The sequence below is a fragment of the Marmota flaviventris genome, chromosome 2 (assembly GCF_047511675.1).
Source record: "Marmota flaviventris isolate mMarFla1 chromosome 2, mMarFla1.hap1, whole genome shotgun sequence".
Classification (NCBI taxonomy): domain Eukaryota; kingdom Metazoa; phylum Chordata; class Mammalia; order Rodentia; family Sciuridae; genus Marmota; species Marmota flaviventris.
Window position 1 is genome coordinate 168733614 of NC_092499.1, and position 24721 is coordinate 168758334.

The 24721-nt window shown below is 39.6% G+C and overlaps 1 protein-coding gene across 1 annotated transcript in view; it reads left to right on the top strand.

The window, feature by feature from the left end:
- The first annotated feature begins 306 nt into the window (after nt 1-306).
- Nucleotides 307-24721, top strand: part of Pak5 (p21 (RAC1) activated kinase 5) — a 114021-nt gene continuing 89606 nt past the window's right edge. The window contains exon 1 of the mRNA XM_027921577.3: nt 307-510. Within this exon, the coding sequence (XP_027777378.2) occupies nt 307-510 (204 nt within the window). The remainder of the gene's footprint in view (nt 511-24721) is intronic.

A 24721-nucleotide genomic window follows, 5' to 3' on the forward strand; every position in this document is an offset into this window, starting at 1 on the left:
CACCCAAACTGGTTTATTGATTCTTTGATCAGTAGTCTGTTGTTCAAAGCAGGTTACAGGCCAAATCCAAAGTCAGTGGTGCAGGGAACTATATATGGAGAGTCTGAGGAGAGAACAAAAAAATTGAATGAAATGAATCCGTAGACCCTGACAATCCCTAACTTTTATCTTTTGCAGCTGGTATCTAGAGGTATGACTGAAAAAAATGTAATTGTGGATGAAGTAAAAGTAACTCTTTCAGGTCTTTTGTTGGCAAAATATAAACAGCTGCCTGTATTCTCTTTGTATTTCCCAGGTTGTTGCATCATGTTTGGGAAGAAAAAGAAAAAGATTGAAATATCTGGCCCATCCAACTTTGAACACAGGGTTCATACAGGGTTTGATCCACAAGAGCAGAAATTTACTGGCCTTCCCCAGCAGTGGCATAGCCTGTTAGCAGACACAGCCAACAGGCCGAAGCCCATGGTGGACCCTTCCTGCATTACACCCATACAGCTGGCTCCCATGAAGGTATGGCAAGGATCTGTCTCTAGGTTGGCTTAAGCATGCTCTTATTTGATACACTGAACTGTCCTCACAGGAATGTTATAAAATACCTAAGCCACACATTTTTTAAACACCCACAAATTAGCCACAATTATTCTTCAGGGGTTGAAATAGTCACCATTTATGATATATTGGAGCACAAAGAAAGGAAACTTAGCTTTCAGATGTGCGTTATATTAAAAATCAGAATATAAAATTCAATCACTAAAAAAAAGGAAATTTTCATTTCCTCTTTAAATGGTAGTTTTAAGTCTATGGTGAAGAACATTATTCACCCCCTCTGATTAATTTTGGGAATAGCCTCCAATCAAATATTACATTAGACTAACTTTAGTTGTCTTCCATTTGCTCTCAAAATATTTAAACATTTTAACAATAAATTTAATATGATTTAAATTTTAAGATTTAAAAGATATATATTTATAAATATACGTACACATTCATATGTGCACATGTATATTTTATATAAGCAAATATATACACAAGCATAGATCTTCATACAAGAATACATATATATCTTCACATCTATCTTTATTAACCAAGAGAAAGCTATTTCAAACAATAGCTAAAAACATTGAGTCATAGGATAGGATATAATTTACCTTAAATAGCTAGTAGATTTGGGGCAAGGAACAATAATTGCATTAAAACAGAATGCAGACCCATACATTTCAGGTATGTCAAATTGCTACAAAGAAAATTCAGGGATTGCTGCTTCCTTCTGTGCTTTTGAATGCTAAGAATTCCGTAGACTATTAGGCAGTTGATCAGAAGCTGTCTGTAGGAATTAAATATCATTGAAGTCTATCAGCATATTATCTAATATATCATTCATGTTTTCTAATCCAGAAAAAAAACCACAATTCAGATTTTCCTCAACAAGGACAGAAGAAGGAACACTTTTGATAAATTATAGGAAATGTTTCTATCACCTGAGCTATCCAAATGAGAATTATGCTTCCATTATTATGCCTGGTCTTGGTAATTCTATTCTGCTATGGGTATGTGAGTCTCATTTACAAGGTCATTCTATGAGTTTATCTGCATTCTATGAGTTTAATTTTGTGATAGGATTTTTAAAGTTTTTGGAGAAGCTATTATAATCTTAAGCACAAAAAAGGTGAATATCTGAGAAAATAAATTTCCAACAGGTATAAGTTGATACTTAAAAGAAACTGAAAAATTAACCAACTCTACTAATTAACACTAGAAAATATTCTGTAATTGAACATGATTTTCTCCCTAAAAGAAGGCTAAAACTTCTCTCTAACAACCAAATAACAGGACGGATCATATCTGAAAGGTTGGTATTATAAAGTTTTAGGTTTTTAAATTATTTATTTATTCTAATTTGTTATACATGAGGGCAGAATGCAATTCATTTCATATCACACATATAGAGTACAATTTTTCAAGTCACTGATTACACAAAGTATTTTCACACCATTTGTGCCTTCATACATGTACTTAGGGTAATGATATTTATCTCATTCCACCATCATTCCTACCTACCCTTTTGGCTTCTCCCTTCTCCTCCCTCCCCTTGCCCTATCTAAAGTTCCTCCATTCCTCCCATGCTCCCTTTCCATCGCCATTATGAGTCAGCATCCTTATATCAAAGAAAACATTCAGCCTTTGGTTTGGGGGGATTGGCTTACTTCATTTAGCATTATATTCTCCAACTCCATCCATTTACCTGCAAATGCCATGATTTTATTCTCTTTTAATGCTGAGTAATATTCCATTGTGTATATATACCAAAGTTTCCCTACCCATTATCTACTGAAGGGTATCTGGCTTGGTTCCACAATTTAGCTATTATGAATTGTGCCGGCATAAACATTGATGTGGCTGTGTCCCTGTAGTATGCTGTTTTTAAATCCTTTGGGTATGAACGGAGGAGTGGGATAGCTGGGTCAAATGGTCTATTCCCAGATTTCCAAGGAATCTCCATACTGCTTTCCATATTGACTGCACTGATTTGCAGTCCCACCAGCATTGTATGAGTGTGCCTTTTTCCCCACATCCTCACCAACACTTACTGTTGTTGGTATTCTTGATAACTGCCATTCTGATTGGAGTGAGATGAAATCTTAGAGAAGTTTTGATTTGTATTTCTTAACATCCAAAGTTTTTATATAACCTAGAAAATGGAATGGAGAGTATGTCTAGAGAAGTCCTCTCCTCTTGATCATCATGATGAAAGGGAAATTCAAAGTGAAACTAAGTCTTATTTCCTTACCCTCGAATACTATTATCAATATCACTGGATAAGGAACATTCTAGAAAGGAGGCAGGCTCATAGAGAAGTATCCTAGCTGAAAATCCAGGAATGTGCTGTCTTGTTAAAAGTATGTTTATTACTGAGCAAGCACCAAGTTTCACCTATTTCATCATGATTTTCTACTTGCCCTTGGTGTTAGCTGGTCTTGTCTGGCAGTGGAGAAGCAGGCTTCCATCTCAGTGGTAACCCACCATGCTCAATGGGAATAGGAAAACACTGTAGATAACTTTTTTCATGGCTTTGCTCATTATCCTTTGCTCTCTGGTAGAATTTAGCATTCTCCCACTGGAATTTGGATAGAATTTACAGTCTCAATGGAATTTGGAGCAATATTTCTCTATTATAGCACTCCAGGGTCCTGTGATACTGTGATTCTCTTATTCGTTTTAATGGCCTTTCTAGCCCCGATGCAAATGTGTGAAGTTTCAGTGTATGAAATGGGAATATTTGCTACAGTCATTTCAATATTTAACTGGTTATGACTGGAAAATACACCTTGACTATAGAAAAAGCCCTGGATTTCTGCAAATGGAACCTCAGGCATAATTTTACCACAAAGAAAACCAGTAAGTAGACTTTGGAAGATGGCGGCGAGGGGAGTGCATTGCCCCCGTGTGCTGCTTCACTGTGTGGGAGTATGACAAGTCAGGACGGCTAAAGGATATCTTGTTAGGAATTTCCAGCAATAGTGGGGTGCTCCGGAACCTGGAGGAAGGATTTCCATCGCACGAGGATCGGCTACGGGGACTCAAACGCGAGAGGTTTGTCGCACGGAGGGTAACACTGCTTATTCAGCAAATCGCCCTGCGGCTAGAGTCTGTAGCGCGCTGGGAAACGAGGAGATAGCGACGCAGGGATACAGCGCTGCAGTTTCTGCCAGCCGTGCAAGCACCCTACTCAGGGCTGAATTCTGGTTTCGAGACGGGGGAAGGAAGCGGTCCATCTCGGTTCTCCACACCGGTCAGACCACAGAGGAGGCCAGCAGCCACCATGTTGGAAAGCTGACATCACCATACCTGTTTTCGACTGACCGCAGCTCATTCAGCCATAGAACAGGTAATTTCAGGCTGCCATTCGCCTGCGGCTTGCAGACAGATTGCTAGGGTTCAGTGCCTGGGGGCTTCTTAGAACCTGATCATATCGGAGCGAACACGGAGCGCGGGGCGGCCGAGGTCCGGCTCCCGGAACCGCCCTGGCCCAGGGCTGGGGAGCCTGCGGAGGCTGCTTCTTGGACCCTGCTCCTATCAGAGCATACACCGAGCACTAAGCGGCCGAATTCCGGCTCCCGGAACTGAGACCTCGGGGACTGCTTCTTGGAGCCTACTCTTATCGGAGCTTACACCGAGCACAGAGCGGCCGAGTTCCGGCTCCCGGAACTGCCCTGGCCCAGGGCTAGGAGCCCACGGAAACTGCTTCTCAGTCCGGGTCCTGCTGAGGGCCGGTCAGGACTCACCCGTAGCTTTGGTTGCCCGGCAAGGGGAACGAAATGCTGCCATTCGCATAGAATACCAACATGGCAGAGATCTGATGTCATCAGAAAGCGGCGGAGGAGAGAACTTCATCAATACCAGCGGCGACAGAAACAGTTGGTCTCCTGGTAGGGGGGGTGAGGCATAGACACCCGAGTCTCCTCAATTTGTCGTCGAGCCAGAGGGGAGGAGCCGGGCCGCCGCCAGCGCCCGGAGCAGGCCCAGTGGCTCGCCAGCGTGGTGACCGCGTGACCCCAATTGGAGAGGGGGCGGAACGGAGCCGCCACCCGCACCCGCAATGTGGGCAGACCCGCGACCCAGTGGTACATGGGCGTGGTAGGAGGGACAGGGCAGAGCCGCCGCCCACGCTTGCAAGGTAAACAGACCTGTGACAGACTGGCGGGTCAGGCCCAGTGGCCTGCCAGTGTGGTACACACGTCACCCCAACTGGAGTAGGGGCAGAGCAGATCCTTCTCCCATGCCCGGATCAGGCCCTGCCGGTGTGGTGGCCACGTGACCCCAATTGGAGTGGGGGCGGAGCGGAACCGCCACCCGTGCCCGCAGGTTGAGCAGACCTGTGACCAACCTGCAGATCAGGCCCAGGGGTCCGCAGGCGTGGTAGGAGGGGCAGGGCAGATCCGCCGCCCGCGCCTCCAAGGTAGGCAGACCTGTGACAGACCGGCGGATCAGGCCCAGGAGCCTGCCGGCGTGGTACACACACCACCCTAATTGGAGTAGGGGCAGAGCAGAGTCGCCGCCCGTGCCAGGAACAGGCCCAGCGACCTGCAGGCGGGGTAGTCACGACACCCTAATTGGAGTAGGGGCAGAGCAGAGCCGCCACCCGTGCCCGAAAGGTGGGCAGATCTACGACTGACCAGCAGGACAGGCCCAGTGGCCTGCCGGTACGACAGACACATCACCCCATTTGGAGTAGGGGCAGAGTAGAGCCGCCGCCCGTGCCTGCAGGGTAGGCAAACCTGCAACCGACCGGCGGATCAGGCCCGGTGGCCTGCCGGCGTGGTACACTCATCACTCCAATTGGAGTAGGGGCAGAACAGAGCCGCCGCCAGCGCCCAGAACAGGCCCAGTGACCTGCCGGCGTGGTAGCCACGACACCCCAATTGGAATAAGGAGAGAGCAGAGCCGCCGCCCGCACCTGCAGGAAAGATACACAAGCAGTATGAAAAGACAAGGAAAGAAAGGACCACAAGCAATGCAGGTCAACGCAACTTTAGAAGAGGTAACAGCTGCAGCAGATGGAATGTCAGATAAAGAATTCAGGATATACATGCTTCAGATGATCTGGAGTATCAAGGAAGACATTAGACAGCAAAATCAGACAATGAAAGATAACTTCGACAATGAATTACACAAACAAATCCAGGAAGCAAAGGATCAACTATACAGGGAGATAGAGGTTATAAAAAACAAACAAACAGAAATCCTAGAAATGCAGGAAGCAATAAACCAACTTAAAAACTCAATGGAGAATACTACCAGCAGAGTAGAACACTTAGAAGATAGAACATCAGACAATGAAGACAAAGTATTTCAACTGGAAAAGAACATAGACAGCTCAGCAAGACTGTTAAGAAACCATGAGCAGAACATCCAAGAAATATGGGATAACATTAAGAGACCAAACTTAAGAGTCATTGGGATACAGGAAGGTACAGAGCTCCAAACCAAAGGAATGAGAAGTCTATTCAATGAAATAATACGAGAAAACTTCCCAGACTTGAAGAATGAGACAGAATCCCAAATCCTAGAAGCCTACAGGACGCCAAATGTGCAAAATCATAAGAGATCCACACCTAGACACATTATAATGAAGATGCCCAACATACAGAATAAGGAGAGAATTTTAAAAGCTACAAGAGAAAGGAAGCAGATTACATTTAGGGGTAAGCCAATCAGGATAACAGCTGATCTTTCAACACAGACTCTGAAAGCTAGAAGATCCTGGAATAACATATTTCAAACACTGAAAGAAAATGGGTTCCAACCAAGAATTGTGTATCCAGCGAAATTAAGCTTCAGGATGGAGGATGAAATTAATACCTTCCACGATAAACAAAAGTTTAAAGAATTCGCAGCTAGAAAACCATCTCTTCAAAACATCCTCGCCAAAACATTACAGGAAGAGGAAATGGAAAATAACAATGAAAACCAACAGTGGGAAGTAGGACAGTAAAGGGGGGGAAAATAATCAAAGAGGAAAACAAACCATGTTTAGTAACAGAAATAAACAAATATGGCTGGAAGAACAACCCATATCTCAATAATAACCCTAAATGTTAATGGCTTAAACTCACCAATTAAGAGACACAGGCTAGTAGAATGGATCACAAAACAAGACCCAACAATATGCTACCTACAGGAGACGCATTTGATAGGAAAAGACATACATAGGCTGAAGGTGAAAGGTTGGGAAAAATCATATCACTCATATGGACTTCGGAAACAAGCAGGAGTGTCCATACTCATATCAAATAAAATAGATTTCAAGCCAAAGTTAATCAAAAGGGATAAAGAGGGACACTACATACTGCTTAAGGGAACCATACACCAACAAGACATAACAATCATAAATATTTATGCCCCAAACAATGGTGCAGCTATGTTCGTCAAACAAACTCTTCTCAAGTTCAAGAGTCTAATAGACCACCATACCATAATCATGGGAGACTTCAACACACCTCTCTCGCCACTGGACAGATCTTCCAAACAAAAGTTGAATAAGGAAACTATAGAACTCAATAACACAATTAATAACCTAGACTTAATTGACATATATAGAGTATACCACTCAACATCAAGCAATTATACTTTTTTCTCAGCCGCACATGGATCCTTCTCAAAAATAGATCATAGATTATGTCACAGGGCAACTCTTAGACAATATAAAGGAGTAGAGATAATACCATGCATCTTATCTGATCATAATGGAATGAAACTGAAAATCAATGATAAAAGAAGGAAGGAAAAAGCATACATCACTTGGAGAATGAACAATAGGTTACTGAATGATCAATGGGTTATAGAAGACATCAAGGAGGAAATTAAAAAATTCTTAGAGATTAATGAAAACACAGACACAACATATCGGAATCTATGGGACACATTGAAAGCAGTTCTAAGAGGAAAATTCATTGCTTGGAGTTCATTCCTTAAAAAAAGAAAAAACCAACAAATAAATGATCTCATATTTCATCTCAAAATCCTTGAAAAAGAAGAGCAAAACAACAGCAAAAGAAGTAGAAGGCAAGAAATAATTAAAATCAGAGCTGAAATTAATGAAATAGAAACAAAAGAAACAATTGAAAAAATTGACAAAACTAAAAGTTGGTTCTTTGAAAAAATAAACAAAATCGACAGACCCTTAGCGATGCTAGCGAAGAGAAGAAGAGAGAGAACTCAAATTACTAGCATACGGGATGAAAAAGGCAATATCACAACAGACACTTCAGAAATACAGAAGATAATCAAAAACTATTTTGAATCCTTATACTCCAATAAATTAGAAGATAGTGAAGGCATAGATAAATTTCTTAAGTCATATGATCTGCCCAGATTGAGTCAGGAGGATATAGACAACCTACACAGACCAATATCAATTGAGGAAATAGAAGAAACCATAAAAAGACTACCAACTAAGAAAAGCCCAGGTCCGGATGGGTATACAGCAGAATTTTACAAAACCTTTAAAGAAGAACTAATACCAATACTTTTCAAGCTACTTCAGGAAATAGAAAAAGAGGGAGAACTTCCAAATTCATTCTATGAGGCCAACATCACCCTGATACCTAAACCAGACAAAGACACTTCAAAGAAAGAAAACTACAGACCAATATCTCTAATGAACCTAGATTCAAAAATCCTCAATAAAATTCTGGCGAATCGGATACAAAAACATATCAAAAAAATTGTGCACCATGATCAAGTAGGATTCATCCCTGGGATGCAAGGCTGGTTCAATATACGGAAATCAATAAATGTTATTCACCACATCAATAGACTTAAAAATAAGAACCATATGATCATCTCGATAGATGCAGAAAAAGCATTCGACAAAGTACAGCATCCCTTTATGTTCAAAACTCTAGAAAAACTAGGGATAACAGGAACATACCTCAATATTGTAAAAGCAATCTATGCTAAGCCTCAGGCTAGCATCATTCTTAATGGAGAAAAACTGAAGGCATTCCACAATCTGGAACAAGACAGGGATGCCCTCTCTCTCCACTTCTGTTCAACATAGTTCTCGAAACACTGGCCAGAGCAATTAGACAGATGAAAGAAATTAAAGGCATAAAAATAGGAAAAGAAGAACTTAAATTATCACTATTTGCAGATGATATGATTCTATACCTAGCAGACCCAAAAGGCTCTACAAAGAAACTATTAGAGCTAATAAATGAATTCAGCAAAGTGGCAGGATATAAAATCAACACGCATAAATCAAAGGCATTCCTGTATATCAGCGACAAATCCTCTGAAATGGAAATGAGGACAACCACTCCATTCACAATATCTTCAAAAAAAATAAAATACTTGGGAATCAACGTAACAAAAGAGGTGAAAGACTTATACAATGAAAACTACAGAACCCTAAAGAGAGAAATAGAAGAAGATCTTAGAAGATGGAAAAATATACCCTGTTCATGGATAGGCAGAACTAACATCATCAAAATGGCGATATTACCAAAAGTTCTCTATAGGTTTAATGCAATGCCAATCAAAATCCCAACGGCATTTCTTGTAGAAATAGAGAAAGCAATCATGAAATTCATATGGAAAAATAAAAGACCCAGAATAGCAAAAACAATGCTAAGCAGGAAGTGTGAATCAGGCGGTATAGCGATACCAGACTTCAAACTATACTACAGAGCAATAGTAACAAAAACAGCATGGTACTGGTACCAAAACAGGCGGGTGGACCAATGGTACAGAATAGAGGACACAGAAACCAATCCACAAAACTACAACTATCTTATATTTGATAAAGGGGCTAAAAGCATGCAATGGAGGAAGGATAGCATCTTCAACAAATGGTGCTGGGAAAACTGGAAATCCATATGCAACAAAATGAAACTGAATCCCTTTCTCTCGCCATGCACAAAAGTGAATTCAAAATGGATCAAGGAGCTTGATATCAAATCAGAGACACGCCGTCTGATAGAAGAAAAAGTTGGCTACGATCTACATTCGGTGGGGTCGGGCTCCAAATTCCTCAATAGGACACCCATAGCACAAAAGTTAATAACTAGAATCAACAAATGGGACTTACTCAAACTAAAAAGTTTTTTCTCAGCAAAAGAAACAATAAGAGAGGTAAATAGGGAGCCTACACCCTGGGAACAAATCTTTACTCCTCACACTTCAGATAGAGCCCTAATATCCAGAGTATACAAAGAACTCAAAAAATTAGACAATAAGAGAACAAACAACCCAATCAACAAATGGGCCAAGGACCTGAACAGACACTTCTCAGAGGAGGACATACAGTCAATCAACAAGTACATGAAAAAATGCTCACCATCTCTAGCTGTCAGAGAAATGCAAATCAAAACCACCCTAAGATACCATCTCACTCCAGTAAGATTGGAAGCCATTATGAAGTCAAACAACAACAAGTGCTGGCGAGGATGTGGGGAAAAGGGTACACTTGTACATTGCTGGTGGGACTGCAGATTGGTGCAGCCAATTTGGAAAGCAGTATGGAGATTTCTTGGAAAGCTGGGAATGGAGCCACCATTTGACCCAGCTATTCCCCTTCTTGGTCTATTCCCTAAAGACCTAAAAAGAGCATGCTACAGGGACACTGCTACATCGATGTTCATAGCAGCACAATTCACAATAGCAAGACTGTGGAACCAACCTAGATGCCCTTCAATAGACGAATGGATAAAAAAAATGTGGCATTTATACACAATGGAGTATTACTCTGCATTAAAAAATGACAAAATCATAGAATTTGCAGGGAAATGGATGGCATTAGAGCAGATTATGCTAAGTGAAGCTAGCCAATCCCTAAAAAACAAATGCCAAATGTCTTCTTTGATATAAGGAGAGTAACTAAGATCAGAGTAGGGACGAAGAGCAGGAGAAGAAGATTAACATTTAACAGGGATGAGAGGTGGGAGGGAAAGGGAGAGAGAAGGGAAATTGCATGGAAATGGAAGGAGACCCTCAGGGTTATACAGTGGAGGGGGTAGACAGAGAGGAGGGGAGGGGAGGGGAGAGGTGGGGAGGGGGGATGGTGGAGGATGGGAAAGGCAGCGGAGCACAACAGACACTAGTATGGCAATATGTAAATCAATGGATGTGTAACTTATGTGATTCTGCAATCTGTGTATGGGGTGAAGGTGGGAGTTCATAACCCACTTGAATCAAATATGATTCAAATATGGAATATGATATGTCAAGAAATTTATAATGTTTTGAACAACCAACAATAAAAAATTTTAAAAAAAGAAGAAAACCAGTAAGTAAAATAAAAACAGAGAAGGAATGACAAAATAATATCTAGCTAGGTTGACTCTCCCCCAGAAAGAGTGAATCTAGTCAAATGTATTTAATGGGCAAGCATCCAAAAAATTCTGTGTCTCATATTCTCACTAAATTCCTTTAGAGTGAACCTAATCCTCTCTGAAAATCAGTACAGTTAGCCTTACTGGCTGATGGTGGACAACATTACTGGTTAAAGAGAATCCCATTTTCTCTGCCAGCCCCTAAAAATAGGTACAATTAAAAAGGTTTAAGGTGCCAAAGTATGCCATGCCATTTGGTTGATGCCACTCTTTAGAAATGCTGTCTCTGGAAAAATCTTCCAAATTACTTAAGAATGGCATATAAACCATGTAAAAATATATCTTAGAAGTCAACTGTTAGAAGTAGTTGAAATAAGAGGTTATGACAGAACTGACAAAAAGGACTGAATACTAAGCATAAAAATTTTGCAGGCCTAAAACCACTTTGACTAAATTTTTTAAGTTAAGTAGAACCAATAGTCCTAGTTTGGTCAAATTGTCCTTCTAAAGAGGAGAAAGGAAAATGGAAAAGTTATCTGTTGTACCTGTTGCTTACAAAGGCACACCTCTCCGATGTAGGTTTATTTATGTCATTGTTTCTCAAAATATACAGTGGATCAGAATCACCCAGAGGACTTGATAAAACAGAGAGTGATCCAGAAACGAGGTTCAAGAATTTGCATTTCTAACAATTTTCCAGCAGTAGTGGTGCTGCTGGTCTTGTGACCAGAATATGAGAACTTTGACTTAAGTAGTTACAAAAAAAAAAAATGTATCCCCAAAAAGTGTAATCCATGAATTCGCACTGACCAAGATTTCCCAAATGGCAAAAATTTAACCAGAAGCCACAGGTTAGCTGGGACCTCTGTCAAAAGTTGAAGTTTCTGTGCCCAAGCCAAAGACATGAAGACTAACTGATATAACCTGAATACCCAAAGGAGGAGGATCCTTTTTAAATATTTGGCAAGGGACTGGGGATGTAGTTCAGTGATAGAGAACGTACTTGGAGTGTGTGAAGCTCTGGGTTCAATCCCCAGACTAATCAAAAAAAAAAAAAATGGCAAATATCTTTGAGAAACTCCTTTTTACATTTACCACAAGAAAATGATCATCAATATTACCAAAATTCCTACTGAATTAAATGTGTTATATAAAGGACAGGCTAAATGCTCACATTAGTTTGTTTTTGCCTGATGTGTACCAAACTTCGTCCTTCATCATAATTTCATGGGGGGGGGGGGCTTGTTGTAATCCACATATTTTTGCTGAACCCTAGAGATTCTGATGCAGTAGGTCTGGGTTAGGCCCAAGGACTTGCATTTCTAACAAGTGCTCAGATGCTGCTGATGTGGCTCATAGATGGGGAACAGTTTCTAAGGACCATTGTTGTAGGTGAATTGAAGTGAGAACATGATGATCACACTTTCCCTTTGTTACAGTATAGAAATAATTTGGAAAAATGCTAAAAAAGAAACACAGAGGATAATATTTAAAAGTCTTCATAACTTCTATCTAACATGAACAAACAGTAACTTTAAAATATTTCCTTCAGATTTGTTTTTAATTTTCAATTATGATTATAGAAAAAATACTAAGTGGTACTATTTGATACATCTAAATTGTATTTAATGATATCATACTGTATATATTATTCTCTAACTGGTTTTTCTACCTAACGTTATTTTGAGATGAATTCGTATTGATAAGTAGAAAAAGTTTATTTAAAATTTATAGTTTTTTTTATAATGTATCTACTTCTTTACTAAAGGACATCATCAAATATTTTCTATTAAAGATAATATTTGTAAAGATCTGTGTTAATTTCTCCTGGGGCCCATGGTAAGTTTTTTCCAATGGTTATTCATGTGATCTGAAACCCTGGGGATCCCTCAGACTCTTTCAGAGAGTCTGTAAGATAAAACTATTTTCATAATAATACTAAGAAATCATTTGTATTTTTCACACCCATTTTCCTCTGAGTGTACGGTGGAATTTTTCAGAAGGTATAGGATGTGTATAAAACACAGTAAATATTGATAATTGTAACATAAAACAAAGCTTTTCAGGTCCCCAATAATTTGTAAAAGTTCTTAAACCCAAAAGTTTTAGAACCACCATCTTGGAGCTTACATCAAATTTGATTATTTATAACTTCTGCAACTTATTTTCCTTACTTTTTTTGTTTGTTTGTTTTTTTAATGGAAGCATTTGTCTTATCCAGTTTGCTGGTATTTTTGTTTGTTTTTTTAATGGAAGCATTTGTCTTATCCAGTTTGCTGGTATTTTTCTAGTCTTTTCTGGAAGACTGTTGAATATGATAGCCAGCCCTTTAGTTGTCATAGAATATAATTTCTCTAAGCCAACTATTTAAGTCACTTAATGTTGACAGTCCTTACTTACTACGTCTTTTCTAATTTAACCTTCAAAGTTTTTCTAACAACTTGTCAAGTTTGAAAAGTCACAGAGAATACCAGAGCAAATCTGGCTCTGACTGAGTGAGTGTCTGCCTCTTCCTTTTTTATTCTTCTGTCCCAACCATTGCATTCAAAACCACCAAATTGAACAAAACAGGTACAATTGAGAGAGGTGGATCTTCATGTCTTACCAGCCCATTCTGTTTTCCAGAGCTTTTGTTGAAATCTCATCAAAGAATGGGTCCACCTTAATGGTAGTTCTCTACCTTTCTTCCTTTTATGATTCACAATTTTACTTTCAGAATAAAAGTTTTTAGAATTATCATCTTTCTTAGTATTCCCCCACACAAACACCATGGAATTCTCCCTTCAGCATATTTTGAAATCTGCTTTCCTAAAATGCAATGCAACTACTTATTTTCTAGCATAATTTCCCTTTGTCCCAAGGTAACAGATTCACCCAAGGTTCCTTCTCATTTTCACATCACTGATATGCTCTTCTTCACTGGTGGTAATTTAATCTAGAGCGGCTATTTTAGTGCCCTTCTTCCTCTGAGGGTTGTCCTCAAGGGATTCAAACTGTGCAGCACATGTTTGGTATTCTCTTAGCGTAATGAAACTCCAGCAATCCTGAAGGCAAGGGCTGACCTGTTGTCTCTTTTCTAGCTCCAATGCCTGATCTGTGGTCTATGCCACAAAAGCCTCACATTGCCATACAGTTGGGCTGGGTGCCTCCTGTCTTTTATTTTCTTCCTCATCTTTTCCACTAGCCTCTGTTTCAAGCTCATAGGTTGGATACCCTGTGATCTTCCTATCCTCTTAAGTCAATATATTTTTACTCCCTTCTATTTCTACCAACATATAAAGTTGAGCATAGAAGCATTGTTTCTTACAACATAAGATTTGATGCCCTGTTGTTCACCCAGCCAGATCTCTTCTTTCCATTTCTATGAGCCTGCTTAGCTGAACTTCAGGGCACCCCTGCGGAGGCTGGAAGAAGATCTGAAGGGGATATTCAGAGGCAGGAGGAAGAACTAGTGCAAAAAAGAGCTCACTTGCAGGGCTCGGAGCAGAGTGTGTCTGGGAGGGGAGTGGGAAATGCAATCAGGTGGACTAGCAGGGCTTGGGTGTTGGGGTTTTAGAAGCCACATCAGGAATTTGCTATTTGTTGAGCCTCCATAGATGAAGAACATGGGTCTCACACCAAGAAATTGTTCTATTATGAAATAAATTGATTCATTTAAAGGTCAGCTCCAATTTAAAGTGGAAACCAACCCTATTGATCTGATATATAATCCTATAGGTTTTAGGTGCTTATTTTTTAAATAGTTGTGGAGAGTTGGGATATAGGACATCCTTCTAATGATGATTGCTTAGAAGATATTTAAGAAAAGCACAAACCTTCTTAGAGATGAAATTGAGTGTTTGTTATAAAGAAGTTAATCTCACAGGAAAGCAGAATGTAATATAAAGTGAAATCCATTGGGCATGTTGCCTATATTTTAAGACCTCCTGTTAAAAATATTGCTTCAAAAGAATTGTAGCAGTGTCTGTGTGGAGGTGATCAAAACCAAGGCTCTCCCTGGGAGATGGACTATAAATCTTTTGTTAAAGTCATCTCTATATTCCTACACCTGCAAAACCAGTGAGGACAGCATGCTTGGACTTTCCAATTTTCTCAGTGCCTTTTGCTGCTGAAATCCACCCCCCCCTTCAATTTCAGAATGCCTTTCCAACTATCTCAATATACAACAACTGCAAAGAAAAACATCTCTCACTTGCCTAAATTCAAGAGAGTTGGGTAATATAAACTTGTTTCTGAACAAAAGAAGAAAACCAAAATCAAAGACAGGTTTATTATATATCTTCTATTTCTATGATCCCACCGAGCCTATATACTCTAGAAAAGTAATTTTCCATTATATCAGTGAAGTTAATATTGTATTTGATGTGCACCCTGTCAAAATCATCTCACCCTTACATATATATCTCTCTTTCTCTCTCTTTCTAATACCCACACCTTTAAAAGAAGTAAAATTTGACATCTACCTCTTATAAATACCATCTTCTTTTACTTCGGTGCTTTTCAGTATTTTTACTTAAAGCACATTAACATTTCCTTTCAAAGTTTGAGCAAAGTTAAACTCAGATGGCCTCTTCTTTACTCCATAAAGCAAAGGCTGATGTTTCCAGGGAATAAGTATCACCCCAAGGAAGTTATTGCTGAAAGTGCCCACCCCTTCTTCCATTAGGAAAAAGGCAAGGTGTTACTATGCTTCTTCCCCAAACCTGGAACCTGTGATCACAAACAGGTGATTCTTGTCCTCAGTGTGACCAGTAGAGAATAACTGGACTTGCATACTCTGTCATCCTAGCATTTGAGAGAGAACTCCCAGTATCCCCATTAAAATTGAACCACTCAGATCCTATGAATGAATATTTTCCATTACTCTTCGTTAGCATTGCCCTGTCACCATCAAGATCTTGATAAACATAAATGGATTATACGATTTTAAAATAATTATTATTGATAGGTTATTTGGAGGTTACTTATGACTAGGTCTATATCTCAATGCCTTCTCTCACAGTTCAAAATGTTTTCTCCAGCATTCCTGTAGTGACCCTGATAGAGCAGCCCCCCCACCCAGAGACAGAGCATGTCAGGGGTCCCATGATCACCTTAACTTGACCATTTGACCCCAGCTCTACTCCCAGGACAGAAGCTGGTATTAGGGCCAAATGGGCATCAGATCTATACTGACCTGAAGTTTTTGTTGAAATTTCCTGGGACACAGGCCTGACCAAAAGCAAAAATACAGTAACCAAATATTAGTGTTTTGCAGAGCACAAAATGATTGCTTTATTGATTATTTGTGGCATTCATGTAACAACTGATGAAGAGTTTTAACCCAATTGTGTGGGTGAAGAAAATTTGACTCAGCATAATTAACTGATTTGTTCAACTTCACTCAATTTCTAAGTTTAACCCACTTCTCGGGTCAGACTCAGCTGTGTTTGGTTGCCCAACACTCTTTCTTTCTTCCTCTTGTGTCTTTCTTCTCTAAAGGCCCAAAGATTACTTTGTGTGTCCCCACTGCAAAGCATCTGCTTTTGGTAGGAAGGCCATAGAGAACAGATAATCATAATTCCAAGGAGAAAATGTTATTTGGCAACATCAGATGTGTGATTGGGGTGGCATCCTTGAGCAAGAGAAATTTTCTAGTCTGCCTAGAGCAGCACAAGAAACATTGATTGTCCTTAAGAAGGTTTTGGCAAATGATGATGATAATAATAATAATACAGAGATGTCAATGACTAATAATGTCCTTGTATATCAGATGGTATGTTCCACAGATGCTGCACATATACCATCTCCAGTAGACTGAATTAAACTCAATTCATTATTTCTTTTGCCACAGCCTCATGAAGGGTTGAGTAGTTCCCTACCCCTTTCATCTGGGCTTAGCCAAGTAACTTGTATGACCAATTACATGGTATAAATAAAAGCATGAAATGGATCGATGAAATTTCCCTATGTTCTTTTGCCGTCGACATAAGAAGAATATACCTTGGAAAGCTCAGTGATTACAGAATAGTTCATGGCACCCCAGACTTTCTATATCTTTTCAACCTAGAGGACAGCCTCACACACAGTGTCATTATATGACACTGTGTGTGAGGATATTTCTTATGCAGCATTATTGGACAACTGACTGATACTGTCTCATTTAGAACTGTTATCTTTTTGAGGTTTTTTTTTTTTTTTGGTATGGAGCATTGAACTCAGGGACACTTAATCACCGAGCCACATCCCCAATCCATATTATGTTTTATTTAGAGAGAGGGCCCATTAAGTTGCTTAGGGACTTAATAAATTGCTGAGGCCGGCATGATTTTGTAATCCTCCTGCCTCAGCCTCCAAAACTACTGGGATTACAGGCATGCTGCACTGTGCCTGGCTCATATTATTCTTTTTTTTTTCATATTATTCTTTTCAAGTAGGTGTATTAACTATCTTTTGGGTGAGGAGAACAAGGTTTTGCAGGATTTAAAAAGTTGTTGAAGATCCAACAGCCAAAACTGGAAAAGCCAGTGTTCAAACCTCAAAAGTATCTGACTCATGGCTATAATCATCACATCACTCTGATTCTTGATGTTATGGGTGTAATTTGGGCATTAAAATGTGTTTCATATATAAATGATGCTAAATCATAGAAAAAATCATGGTTCCTTCCTGCTTAGTCTTGTCTTTTCATCTAACAGATGATACAATTGGGACTCAGGTATGTGCCATTTTTACCCCAAGGTCATAGAGCAAATTAACATTAGGTTCCTATGGGTAAAGGATGTCTTTGATTCAGCCCCTTTGAAAGTGTAGATTTAGCCCTTCAGCCTCCACTCACTTGAGAATCTGATAAGGATATCATTTTAAATACCTTCCTGGCAGTAATTCCTATCATTACTGCCATATGACTTTATTTTCAACTTGTAGAATACTCAGGGCCCTTTGCAGGGTCTTTCATTATGCATGTAATCCACACACAGTGTTCTCAAGTGAATTAGGCAGAATATTTCAACAGAAAATGTCAATGAAAGCATTTGCTAAGAAGCAAATGAGTAAACTTTCAAATGCATGCTACTCACTCTCTCCCCCCTCAATGGCCTCGCTGCTCCCTGAGCTAATCATATTTGAGGTCAAACAGTGAACCCCCAGTTCACAGGCAGCTCCCCAGGCCCCTGCTGGTTTCCTATCGAGTGGCCTGCTCTGAACTCCTGACAGCTGAACTCACTGAATGATGAGAATGGCTATGCTTTGATAACTGGAAAATTCTGTGTAAAGTAAGAGGATAGACTCAGGAACACCCTATTTGCCCCAGCTGGGCTTTCCTCAGAGTGGTGACCTAACTGAAAATAACCCTTCCAAATCAAAAGGAAAAATGCCTGCGGTTCTCTGTGACTCCCACTTATGCTTGGAACTTAAAAGATTTAATTTTATCTCTCATTTAGCATCTTATAGAAATTGGGACACTAAGATGGCAACTCTGGGCTGCTTTGGTGAAACTGTCAAGTGCTAGTTTTTAATCATGTCATTACAGAATTTTAAGTGGAAGCACTATACTGTCAATGCTCTACTAATGATAAATCTATCATTTCACTAATTTCCAAGCAGGACATCACTGTCCAATTGGTTGGTTGTTGCTACTGTTACTTATAAGGCTAAAAGACTAATAAGAAAGTGTGTGCCCAACATAGTGCTGGTCTAAGAGTTTGCTGTAATTAATCAATCATCACCTATTGAGAATCTTTGCATGAGTCTTCCATTGATAGGACAAATTACCACAAACCCAATGGCTTAAAAGAGCATCCTCATTATCACAGTTTCTATAAATTCAGAGTCTAGGAATGGCTTAACGAGGTCCTCTGCTTAATGTGTCTTGCAAGGCTGCAGTCAGGGAGACAGCTGGGCTTCATCCCCATCTGGAGGTTCAACTGAGGAAGAATCTACTTCCAACCTCATTTAAGTTGTTGGCAGGATTTTTTTTCTTTGCTGCTGTAAAACATCTAAGAGGCCATCAGGTGCAGGAGAGCTAGTCTGCTTGGAGTTTATATATCATTACATAACTACAGAAGTAATATCCCATCATTCTTTCTCCACTGGCCTCGTTGCTCCCCAAGGAACATTATACGAATGGTGTCCATGGTATTGCATTCACCTTTGCTGAATAACACGATTCTAGAAGTGACAGACCTGTCACCTTGCCATACTCTGTTGGTGAAAAGCAAGCAACAGGTCCTGCCATATGCATGGAGAGAGGATTACACAAAGCATGTGAACCAGAAGGTAGGAAATTGTTATTGACAGGATCACTCTAGGTGTTGTTCTCTGTAGTCTCCAATATGCCTGCCATATGCAAAATGCATTCACCCCAGCCGAAAAGTCCCCAAATCTCATTCCACTACAGCAGCAACCCAAAGTGTAAATTCCCATCACTTAAATCAGGGTTAGGACCTATGAATACTAATATGTAATCTGTTAAGTACAGCTTCAGGGTAAAATTCTTGTCCATCTATGGACCATTGAAACTGGAGACAAATTTTCTCCCCCAGCCTCCTCAACATATAAAGGTAGGATAGACCTACAATAACAGGGATAAAAATTCTGGTTCAGAATGAGAGCTGCAGGTAAAACAGTGTGACTGAAGATAAAAAGGAATCACTGGTTCATGTCTATTCTGAATCCAGCCTGGCAGATATTGAAAGTTCCTAGTTTAAATTAAAAGAAATGGGAATATATCTCTAGCTCCACCCTTTGGTTTCTTACGCAGTGCTGTCCTCCTTTTGCATGAAAGGTAGCATGTGTTTGCAATTGAAGAAGTTTTATGGGCCTTCTTTTTACTATCAGTAGAATTGGGCATGGTTATCAGAAAGTCTGTCTCCCTGGTTTCATATCTTCCTGTCCCTTTCAGGCCAATTGACAATGTGCTTATTGAAACAACTTCTTAGAGGATAGGAAAGGTAGCAGAACACGACAGTCACTAGTATGGCAATATGTAAATCAATGGATGTGTAATTGATGTGATTCTGCAATCTGTATACGGGGTAAAAATGGGAGTTCATAACCCACTTGAAGCAAAGTGTGAAAGATGATATATCAAGAACTATGTAATGTTTTGAACAACCAACAATAAAAAAAAAAGAACTTTGTGCATTTCACTGTAGCTCACAACAGTTAAACAAAAGCCGTGTTTTGAAGATAAATGCCCCTGTTCCTTGACTTTCTGTTGAGATAGCTGAGGGACAATGCCCTAGGCTTTCTGAGGTTCTCTGGTTTGACCCTCCTGAAGACTCATGGAGCACACTCATAATCACTTTGAAAGCGCTCATTGTGTAACAACCTATTCTGTCCTTTCACTCCTGAGTTTTTAACACAGTTTTACACTCACACATTCAGCTTTCTCTTTAGAGCATGCTTTCCAAAGAGTGCATCTGTTTTGTTATGGTTTGGATATGAGATGTCTCCCAAAAGCTCCTGTGTTGTTGCAGGAATGGTCATAGGTGAAATGACTGGATTGTGAGAGCTGTAACCTAATTAGTCCATCTCCTATGAATGAACTGACAGGAGGTAGTAGTAGGCAGATGGGGCATGGCTGGAGGAGGTGCATCAATGGGAACATACCTTGGAAGGAATCATCTCCCTTCAGCTCCTTCCCATTTACTCTCTCTGCTTCCTAGGGGCTATCAATGGAGCAGTACTCCTCTACTATGTTCTTCTGCCATGATGGGCTGCTTCGTGTTGGGCCCAGAGTAATGGACTCAGTCTTTTAAGAATTGAGAACTCTTAATCTGTGGGTCCCAGATAAACATCCTCCTCTAAGTTTTTCTTGTTGAATATTTGGTCACAGCAACACAAGCTGACTAACACATCTTCGTTTTTGCATCTTTGCCATGTAGAGACCATCTGAATTGTTACATCATCACATTCTGATTTTTGTTTTTTTAAGAAAAACCATTCCTTCAATTTATGTCTGGCCTAGCAGAAAGAAACTAGTCAGTTCCTCCAGTCCTTTTCTTGGAAATCTCTTTAACTACATAGTGCGTTTATCATTTGCAAGTTCTGCTTTCTACATAACTGCAGAGAACAATTTCACAGAGATTTACATAACAAAAATTTCTCTGCCTTCACTTTCCAGAAACATGTTCCTCACTTGCTTTTGAGCCCTCACCATCAGCATTCTCAGAGTCTAAATTACTATGAAGAGACTGTTATGGCAATTTAGGCTTTCTCTGCTCTGCTCCTCAAAATTTCTCTAGCCTTCACCCACTATTTGGTTACAGAACTCCTTATGGATTGTTGTGGATTGAACTGTGTCCTTCCCAAAATTCATACGTTGGGACCCTGTAACCCAATGTGACTATATTTAGAGGTAAGGACTTTAAAGAGGTAAATAAAGTTGAATGTGGTCATAAGAGAAGGGCCCCTAATCTGATGAAATCAGTATTTTTATAAAAGGAAGAAGAAAAACCATATTGCACACAAAAAGAAAAGGTCATGTAAAAACAGAGTGAGAAGGTGACTGCTGTGGTTTGCACATGCGATATCCCCCAAAATATCATGTGTGAGTCAATGCAAGAAAGTTCAGAGGTTAAATGATTAGGCTACCTACAAGAGCCTTAACCTAAACAGTGCATTAACCCATTGATAGGGATTAACTATGGATAACTCTAAGCAGGTAGGGTGTGGCTGGAGGAAGTAGGTCACTGGTGGTCTGTCTTGGAGGTTTACATTTTGTCCCTAGTGGGACACTTTCACTGCTTCCTGATTGCCACGTCCTGACTGCTTTCCTTTTCTCTACATTTCCACCATGATGTTCTGGTTCACCCTGGGCTCAGAGTAATGGAGTTGGCTGTCTATGAACTGAGACTTCATGAATCCCAAATTTCCCCTCCCGCTACATTGTTCTTGTCAGGTCTTTTGGTGACAGTGATGAAAAATTTGACTAATACAGTGACCATCTGTAAGCAAGAAGAGAGACCTCAGAAAAAAAAATCAACCCTGCTAACACATTGATCTCAAACCGTTGGCCTCTAGAACTATGAGAAATGAGTCTCCAGTTTTTAAACACCTGGTTTGTGGTATTTTATTAAGGCAAACAAAAAACTAATATGCATTTTTTTAGACATTTGTTACATTAGTTCCCCACTTTCAAGCACCAAACTCTATATGACTTTTCTATTACAATATAACAAATCATCATAAAACTTAACAGCTTGCAAGAACACATATTTGTTACCACCGTCAGTTTCTGTGGATCAGGATCCTGGCACTGCATAACTGGGTCCTCCACTCACAGCTCAAAAGGCTGACTCCCCACTACCTTCCCATCCAGAGACTCAGCTGAGGAAGAATTAACTTCCAAGTTCATTCAGCTTGTTGGTAGAATTCACTTCCTTGCAGCTCTGAAGGAATGAATACTGCAACTGAGTAGTCAGGAGAGAACATAAAAGGAGTTGTTAATGACCAGGTAACTTCTGTGGGGAACTGGAGTCAGTCCCAGAGGGGAAGCTCCAAGACCTCAGGATTGTCTCAACAAGGAACAAAGGAGTGGAGACCCCTATCTACCAACTCTAATCCCTCTCTGATTGCAGATTGCTCCCAGGAATTAATTCCCTGGAAACTCCACATTTGGCCAAACAAACAGAGAGCACCTTTAAGTAGAGAGACTCCAGGAAATTGGAGTATAGATAGGAAATGTCTGCAGTGGACCTCTGGGGTGGGCAGAGGTGTCAAAGGCATGCAAAGATGTCAACTGTTATCAATACAATATCAGCTTTAATTTTCTTTCCAGATATTTTTGTGGACCTACCATGTGCTAGGCAACAAAGCTCTGGAGGAAAACAATATTTGGTTCTATCCCTATAAAGTGCACAACCTAGTGAGGGAGATAAACTTCATAAAGACAAATGAAAATATAATAAATATTATAATGAAGCTATAAATATATGAAGGTTTCAAGAACAGAATGTTTATACCTTCTAGGAAATTTCCAGAAGGTATAATCTGGGATTTTAAAAAATAATAGAGTTTTATATTCTTACCTAATGAAAGGATACCTGTTTTATTTAGCTTTTTTTGCTGCTGTGACTAAAGGACCCGACCAGCACAACTGTAGAGGATAATTGGTTTCAGAGGTCTTAGTCCATAGAAAAGCAGTTTCATTCCTCAGGGCTTGAGGTGAGGCTGAACATCCTGTCAGGAGAGGGTGGCAGAGGGAAGCAGCTCACATCATGATGATCCAGAAACAGAGGGACTCCACTCTAGAGATACAAAACAAATACACCAAAGACGAACCCTAATTCCCACCTCAGGGGATTAATTCGCTGATTGGAGTAAGACTCTTACAGCCCAATAATTTCTCCTCTGAACCTTCCTGTATTGTCTCATACATCAGATTTTGGGAAACACCTTACATCCAAACCATAACAACACCCCTGTATAAGAAAATAATTTTATAAAGAGGCAGTGACAGTATCTGACTCCAGAGTCAGACTATGTGAAACAAACGCAAAAATCTTGATTCTGCCTATTCCACATTTCCAGATATATGATCCTATTTAAGTTTATCTCTGGGTGCTTTGTTTCCTTTTCCATACAAGTGGGTATGATTGCACTAGTTCATAACATTATGTAAACATTGAACAGTTTAATACATGGAAAACATTAGTAATTAATGTTTTTTTTTTAATGAGACAAACCCAATTATCACATACTAAGTATGATGAGTAGTCCCTTTTTAAAGAACACTATTTTTAGTTTATTTTGTCTCAATAGTGTGTGTATATATATATATATATATACACACACATATATGTATATATATACATATATGTATATATAAACACACACACATGTATATATATACATATATGTATATATAAACACACACACATAAACTCACACACACATAATTTTTTACAGTACTGGTAAGAATAATTTTGTAGGTGATTCTCTGTTATACAAAATGTGAGTTCTTGGGAGTTTTTCAGTTTTAACAACAAAACACCTAGTTCTCTTTCACTCAGGGGTTTTCTAGTGTGAATTTCCTAAGGGCAGGTTTCCAAGGATATCTGTCACTTCAGACCTGCAGGATACTGCAGGCTATTACTCCCACTGTGAAGCAGGAACCAGAGAAATGACTCTCCTTGCAGCGGCATCTGTGACATCCAAGGACCCCACCTCTCCTCCTCATCTGCAGACAAGACATGCAGAGGGCAGTGGCTAGAAACTCAAAGCCAGGTTCACTTCCTGAAAGCTGTAGTGGTGTGAAACAGGTACTTAAAAACAAAAACAGAATCAAAAAAATCACAAAGAGAGATAAATGGAGAAACAGGTTTTTGTTTGTTTGTTTTTGTTTTTTCAAAATGTCTACTTCCTAGAGCCAGATTCTACTTATGTGGAGAGTAGTGGATTGTGATAAGCCTTCTCCAGCAATGAAACCCTGAGGTATGGTCAGCAGATGTTTTTATTCAGTAATTTTGTCACAGCGCCCCCAGCAGGAAAAAAACAGCCATTTCATTTATTAAGTAGTTGGACAACTTAATAAGTATGTTATAAAAACAAATAATTCATGTAAGTTAAAACTTTTAAATACTTTTATTTTATTCTGCAAACACTGAGGAAATGTACAAGGCTGTTTGGCACTGCACACCTTCTTCAACTGTGAACCAGTTTGGATATCAGTCTCATTTTTGCTACATATTGATTTTCATAAGGAACTTGCTTATTTGTATCATGGCAACTGTGGTATGTATAGTTTTGCACTTGATGATGTCATCAAAAGGCATGTCTGAATTACTGTCTATTTGCTATATTGTAGTCTGTACCATTCAAATGTTTCATAATAAAACACTAAGTGGCGGGCAATGGAGAGAAGGCATTAACATAATCTAATTTCTAAAGTTGAACTGGCTTGAACT